Source organism: Hipposideros armiger, unplaced genomic scaffold, assembly GCF_001890085.2.
Source record: "Hipposideros armiger isolate ML-2016 unplaced genomic scaffold, ASM189008v1 scaffold_552, whole genome shotgun sequence".
NCBI lineage: Eukaryota > Metazoa > Chordata > Mammalia > Chiroptera > Hipposideridae > Hipposideros > Hipposideros armiger.
The window spans coordinates 98,059-105,908 of NW_017731902.1; the positions used below are offsets into that span (position 1 = coordinate 98,059).

General features: G+C 40.7%; 1 protein-coding gene across 10 annotated transcripts in view; it reads right to left on the reverse strand.

Annotated features, from left to right (window-relative positions):
- SEPTIN11 (septin 11) overlaps positions 1 to 7,850 on the reverse strand; it is a 117,732-nt gene that overhangs the window by 54,663 nt on the left and 55,219 nt on the right. Inside the window, exon 1 of one of the 10 annotated variants that reach the window (XM_019623512.1) lies at positions 103 to 192. The exons of the other annotated variants lie outside the window; for them this stretch is intronic. Coding sequence (XP_019479057.1) covers positions 103 to 156 — 54 coding nt within the window. The 5' untranslated portion in view covers positions 157 to 192. Of the gene's footprint in view, positions 1 to 102; positions 193 to 7,850 lie in introns of those variants that run through there. 10 annotated transcript variants of the gene reach the window in all.

Genomic DNA, 7,850 nt, shown 5'->3' on the forward strand with positions numbered 1-7,850 from the left:
GAGATGACTTTAAAACTGGTCCACATTTCAATGTACTAGAAATATTCCTTAAAGTGAAGCATGACAAAGACACATATAAGCAACACATAACTAAACACTTACGTGCCCAGGATCTGTCAGTGGGTGTTCCAGGGCTGAGTGAGGGGAGGGAGACATCTAGGAACAGTCCCTGAGCAGTCCCATCATGAAAGAGTTTTCTGTTTCCTACCACCCAGTGCTCTCAGGAACATATCTTCCCACCAGAGCAGCAGTCCAAAGGATCTTGAGTATAGAATTGCTTTCTAGCCAAGGTTTTAACCCAGATTACCAGCCTGGGCAACAATCCAAATCGTAAGCTATTTGAAGCAAACTTACTTCACAGCATTTAAAAAAAAAAAAGCATATCTTGCAGAGAACCTAATAGACTGACTCCATTAGTTATGGCTACAATTTCTGCCATTCTAATCAACTACAGCTTTCTTATTTCTTCCTTACTTTTGTCTTCTCAAAAAATAGAACCAGTTAACCCCTAAAAAAATAAATAAATAAATGCTCCTACTAGAAGAACAGACAACTTTCTTACAGGAGATTAACGGCACATCATAGAAGCCTCCATCTAGCTGTAAGAGAAAACTGGGTTAGGAGTTTTCTCACACACATTGATTGGTTTGCTTAGGAAAGCAGACCCAAGAGGCTATATTACAATTTCCCTCTATTCTCAAATGTTTCCTATTGATGGGTGATTTTAGACCCTGGCTTTCTTGTCTAGGATCAGCTAATGCAAAACAAACCTTCTTTTCACAGGCTGTCACAAAAGAATGTTCCCACAGTCCCCTCCACCCCCTCCACTGTCTCTTAAAGAGGCATTATCACTATTATCATTGGTATTTCTGAATAATCAAGTAGGGCCCAAGTAGGACACTGAAAAACCTCTATTACATACAACAATCTGGTATAAAATCCCACCCGCTCTCGAAAATAGATGATGAAATATGTGCAACAAACAACAGAGGTTACATTTTCATGCATGTCGTTCCCACAAAACATCAAGGGGTTTGGTCATCAGCCCAGACTTCTCACTAAGATGGGGTCCGGTTCTACCTCCATGCTCCTAGATTAAGAGTTATGGGATATGGGAATGGGAGCATGTGTCTAACAGCCTTTGACAGCATGATTACAGGGAAGCATTAAGATAAAATTAAAATTTGAAAGATTATATAGGTTGGCAAGAGAACTTGCTGTAATTCATACATTGGTAGGAAGGAGAAACTGAGAAAGCTAGGTGAGACCCAGGGTGAAAGAACAGAATTAGCAAATCTTAGGCAATGATCCAAGTAGCTGCCATTTAACTCTACCAAAGCCTAATGGTTCATTAGAATAATTATTATTCACCCAGTGAAAAAGGAAGGACAGGCAGGGGGAAAAAAGTGATCACTGCATTGGCAAAAACAAGAACTTTGGCCATTTGGATTTGAGAAAAACCCAAGCCTCAAATCCCTCCCACATAGAGAGGATCAGACCATATATCTTACTGTAATCATGGCTACACAGAGTTAAACCCCTTTGGCCACAATTGCACCAACTCTACATACTAGGTTGCTTATTACCAGGAGTGGGTTTTGTGCAATGCGGCAACTGCAACCACTAATGTAAGGAAATAAGGCTTGGCAGCTATCCCCCAGGATTCCTGCTCAGTCCAACTTCCTACACACTCTTTAGCCCAGATATTAATAATTCGGAAGGCAATGTGACAGCCACGAGTCATATGGCTGCTCGCTTACACAAACATTCATGGAACTATCACTGTAAAACCAGGTATATTTGGACAGAGAAATTAGTGAAGTGTCACCCCTCATGGAGAGGAGAACACTAACAAACATGCCTCATATTTCACTTCGTGTTCTGGCATCAAGGTGGAAAGTAAATTGGTATCTTTTAAAAGTACCGACTCAAAGTTGCCTGGGGTACATACCAAAGCAATAAAGGTTAAAATATTCAGAGCAGGGAAAAGAAGGAACGGGCTCTACCACTTCTTTAACCATAGAAGTAAAAAGAGAGGGATCGAACATTTCCCTTGATCAATCAACCAAAAAGCAATCATTGAACATTCATGTAAAAACCACAATATTAAGTGCAGTTTAGCAAAAATGAACACGCTATACCAAGACCGCCATGATTGGTCGGCCCTTCAAGTGTTTCAATGCTTTTCTCCTTCCATCACAAGCATCACATAAATAATAGTTTACTGGGCACTTCTGTGCCGAGCACCATACCTGGACCTTTAAAAAATCTTCCTATTTAAGTCTTATAACCCTGTAAAGTAGATATTATTGGCTCCATTTTATAGACGAAGAACCAAAGCCTAATTAAATGGCAAAGCCAGCATTTAAACCAGTTTTGCCAGATTCCAAGTCCATCAACACCCATACCTTAAGCTGGACAATTGATTTTTGAAAACACACCCACCTCTGCACAGAGAATGCCTTTATCCTCAACTCTACCTGTTAAATCCTACTTATTCTTAAAATTCCAGGCAAAATGCTACCTTCTTCATTAAGCCTTCCCTAGTTCCTAAAGTTAGACACCACTGCTCTCTATTTTACAAATGTTCACTGCGTTTGGGCGACTTGTCACATCCCACACTTAGTAGTACTCTTAGTCAGGTCCCTAGAAGAATGGAAATTTTTTGAGGACAGAAACCTATCAAATAAACTTAAAGGAAGTCTGGAGGCTTTGGTTAGAAATGAATGATAAAGATTTATTCAAGGGTCTTAGGGTTTGCACACGGGAAACAAACATACCTAGGCAAAAACCCAGAAGTGTTCCAAAGAAGAAAGAAAAGTTAAAAATTCTTATAGCAAAAAGTGCATTCTTGAGAATAATCAGACCTGCACTCTTAGTCCTAGGATTGGCCGAGGACAGTTACCAGTTAGATGTCAGGCAGGCTGAGTGACAGGTGCCAGCTGTTCTAGAGGACAGCCCCCAGAAAGTCTGGACATGTCAGGTGGTCTGGACATGTGAGTCCTTCAGGGGGTAACTGGAGGGTTATCTGAAGGTCTAATGTACATCCAGACATTGACCCTGGACTGGATAATTCAAAAATTTAAGTTTTCAAGCTAGTTAAAACAAGAATAGAATCATTTCCTCATACCTCAACCTACTTGATTTTCGTAATTTAGCAGCTTGACTATAATGACTCCATTTTATTTCTTCACTCTATTCCTCAAACCCTATCTTACTCATCTTACTTTGCGCTTTACTTACCGTAATGTCCCATGTAACCAGTGTTGTGTGTTTAAGACGAATGAATACAGAGACTCAGTTCTCACAGAGTCAACAGTCTCCCCTTCCCTCCCCCAGTGAAAAACAGCTGCCATACAGAGAGAGAATTCATTATGAGCTAAACTGCCAAGGTGTAAACACATCTTGTAAAATGGAGAAGATAGAGCCGTTAATGTTCTAGACACTTGCTTTAGTATAATCCCTTCCTAATACTTGGCGGCAACCAACTGTGCTTAGAGGTCAAACATCACAGGGGCACTTGCTCTCAGGAAATACTATTCTGCTAAAGTTATTTATGTATGCATGAATGTATGTGTATGTATGTACTCACATGTATGAGATCTGACACCTCATATGTATGTATTAATGAATATACAGAGTCATGCACCACACAATACTTCAGTCAACGATGGACTGCATATATGATGGTGGCCCCATAAGATTATAATGGAACTGGAAAATTCCTATCGCCTAGTGACATCATAGACATAGTACTGTCTTAGTGCCTACAAAATTCAACACGGTAACATACTGTATAGGTTTGTAGCCTAGGGGCTGTAGGGGAACAGAAGTTGTCACCCCCAAATATGTCTTTTGACATGAGGATTATTTTAGGCTGATTAAAAAAAACAAAACAAAAGCAGACCTGGGAGAAGTTCCAAAAACCAAGTAGAAGTTACCCTTTGTAAGACATTTCTATTTATAAGAGAAATCGCCACTTGTGGGGGTGTCTCCCTCCCTGTACCATATAGAGAAGGGCGACCTTATCTCTGGAAACGTAACAGTGCAGAAGACAACCATTTATATCTGCATAACAACCTTACCCTTGTTTACTGTGCTTTTCCTGGTAACCTCCCACAACTGACTCCTCCCCCCAACTCCCCAACATCCTCTTTTGCCTTCAGCTAAAGATGGTATTTAAGGGGATGGCTTCAACGATTTTAATAAGTTCCTCAGTTTTCCTGCATCTCTCCCTTGTATACAAGAGGTATACATGTTATTAAACTTTTGTTTTTCTCCTGTTAATCTTTTATTACAGGGGTGTCTCAGCTAAGAATCCAGAAGGATAGAGGGAAAATTATTTTTCCTCCCGTTCAGAGCAGTAAGTTATACCGTATAGCCTAAGTGTGCAGTGGGCTATATCATTTAGGTTTGTGTAAGTGCATCTATGATGTTCACACAATAATGAAATCACGTAATGATGCATTTCTTAGAACCCATCCCCATCATTAAGCTGCACATGACTGTGAGAGTGTGAGAGTGTGTGAGTGAGTGAGTGCATGTGTGTGTGTGTGTGTGTGTGTGTGTGTGTGTGTGAATTCATTCCAGGCACTACCCTGGGTACTTTACATTGAACTCACTTATCTTTCACCACTACCTCTGAGATATGTACTACTATTATTCCCATTTTATAGTTCAAGGCAACTGAAACTCAGAAATTGAGCTGCTCAGAGCCATGCAGCAAATAAGTAGTGGTTCAAAGCCAGGCAGGCAGCCTTCAAAGCCCTTGTCACCACATTAGCAAGGCCTGAGGGCCTAAAAAGCTACTTCTAGTCAACCTTTTATAAGCCACAAAGTGATGTGTGTGTTGGCCACCATGAGACATCATCCACAGACCCACACAAGTGCATTACACTACAGGAGTCAGCATCTCCCAAGGTCAGAAACAGCACGAGAGGTAGCTCTGCCATGCACACAGCCCTAAGCCACCATAAAGGAACACATAGGAAATGAAAGTGGGTGGTAGGGGGCGCGGGGAAAGCAGAAAGCAAGAGGAGGAAGAATCTGAGAAGAGATGCATATCGACCACCAACTGCTGGAGTGGATTTCTTGTATTTCTCACACCAAAGCCACAAATCTAACTTACAGATTACAGGTTAAAGTTGAGCAGCCTACAGCCTATGCTCACGCATGTGTAAAAAGCAAACATTATCAAGCCTCTCTTGTTTCTCTGTGGCAAAGCTATGAAACCCAGTTGCAGAGAAAAATCAACCAAAGCTCACACAGAAGATGCAAAGAAAATGCATTAGAGAGAAGACGGGGTGCAGATAGCGGCCCCGACTGCTTAAAACCACGTGACGTAACACATCAGAAATTCCTGTCACTTCCTCCTCTGCTTCTCATAGACCACTGAGGAGCGACACGGCTGTATTCCAAAATAAATACATAAAGAAAACAAACAAACAAAAGCTTTTGGTAGTAAGGGCTAGGGAAGAAGAAATATTTTCTGTACCCCTACCTACTACTATGTGCAAGGAACTGGCAAGCCATTTTATCAACTTAATTATTCTAAAATAAATTTAAAAATGCATCTTTTGGAATGACAGAACATCTCCAGATTCATTCCCTCATCCTAGCCAGGGGAGAAGGCTAAGGGGGTTTAGCACTATAGACATTTAAGTTTAGACTAAAGAGAAAATAAATATTTATTGATTTACTGATGGAACACCATTACCCACTTTTCTTTGAGCTCAGGTTTATTAAGTTTATTTAAAAATAAACCTTTTAAAGCTAGTGATATTTTCACTCTCTGGAAAACTAACATTCATAATTCTAAAGCCTGCCCTGAGCTAGGCATTAGCTGTTTCACCATGTTGTTTTACTTAATGTGATATTTACTTAGACTCCCATCTCTGAAGGCATTTTAATTGCACTCACATTCCTTTACATGTACTTCTCTGTAGCCTGATACTTGGAACACATGATCAAACTACCACCTTCTGTGGCACCAACACAAAATACCTGTTTGTTTGTTTTTTTGGATTTCTTAATGATCCATGAGGCAATTACAAATAGTTTACTCAGGCATGTGAAAAACATATTCAAGTGCCATCTATTTAGGCAATAATATTTCTGCAAGTGCAACAAATGGCAAAGCATTCTAAAATAAAACTTTAAGAAATTTAAAGTCATATATTATTTAATCCAATTTTCTCCTCTTTCAATAAAAATTGGCAGTTGCTTCCTCCTGAGCTTCCTCCTGTGGTCTAAATTTCCCTCCCACCAATTATGGTCCTTTTTTTTAGAGTATTATATTTTTCTCTTCACCTTATACCATACTATATTGTGTAGCTGGACTAATCCACCTTAAATCAAAGCACATACACATACGAAGCTCCTTTAGCCATTACATTCCACAGCTAAAAATCCTCCAGGGCTTCCAAGCCCTATTTCTTCTTTAAATGACAGGCACTACCATTTCTCTGGGCTTCAGTTTCACCATCTGTAACACAGATGAGGGGAGAGGGCTTGTGGAGGAAGGGTACATGAACAATCTCTAGCTCTTAAATTATGGGATTCTACCACTCACAATGGGATAAGAGAAGAAAAGTTGCCAGAGCGTACATTAGAGCGGCTAGCAGGCTTCAACTAAAACCTTACTAGAAGCATTCAGTCATTAAAACAGAAGTATAAAATACTTAAGCCAAAGAAGAAGACACAACAGAGGAATGGAGCCAAACACAAATCAAATTGTGGGTTACCTTGTCCAAGAAGTACTACTTAATACAGTTTTGAGACCTCAAAACCAGCCTATTATCTAACAGAAAGCAAAATAACCAACCAGCCCACAGGGGCCTGAATCAACATGACACAGGAAGTTCGGAGCAGCGGAGGTCACTGTCACCAGACCATTCCCACACCAAGAGATCTCATGATTCTAGCCCCATACTTGTGCTTGAGAGGCTCCTATTTTGTTTATCCATACAGCAATGAGAGAATCACAGCCTTAGATTAGATGCTAACACAAGCACAGGAAGTGAAAAATGACCGTGATGAATACAGTCATAACTCATGTCTCCAAACAGGTGTTTTTTAGACCAAAAAAGATTCAAGAACTCCTCATGCCAAAAAAGCAGAAAAGATTGAATAAGGAAAAAAGCAGATTCACTATTTCTCCCAATACGAGAAACCAGAGCTCTCTGTAACTATGAGTGTTATAACATACCTTACCATGTAAAAAAAAAAAAAAAAACGGAACAAACACCCATATACACAACCCCCAGCCCAAGAAACAGAACATCACCAAACGCTTTGAAGCCCCAGAATACCCTACATAATGGCATCCCTTTCCCTCATGCCACCACCGGAGGCAAACACTATCCTACATTTGCATTAAATCATTTTCTTGTTTTTCTTTATAGTGTTGCCTTACACACTGCCCTCAGCACACAATCACTAAGAATTGTGACCTCAAAGTATTAGAAGAGCCCACGTCCTTCTCCACGCCATCTACCTGGAAACTCAATGCTCCTCCCTAGGGAGAAATGAGTGGGGATTCAAAGGCTAGGACACTTTAAAGGAGCTCTCAAAGAGAGCTCAGGGGTTCCCTGGGAGCTTCCCAGGAAGCTTTTAGGGGCGTCCTTCCTTTTCCAACCACCTACCTGTGAGGCTGGATCTGCATCAGAGTGATTGAGAAGCAGCTCTGAAGATCCAGCTATCTTGTATTAAGTCAGACATTAAAAAAATCATAAAGGGCCGGCCAAGTGGCACATTGGTTAAGAGCTGGCTTGGGACGCCAGAGGGCCCCGGTTCGGATCCCACATATGAGGGCCAGTGACACTGCCCTCCACAGCTAAGATGCTGAACAA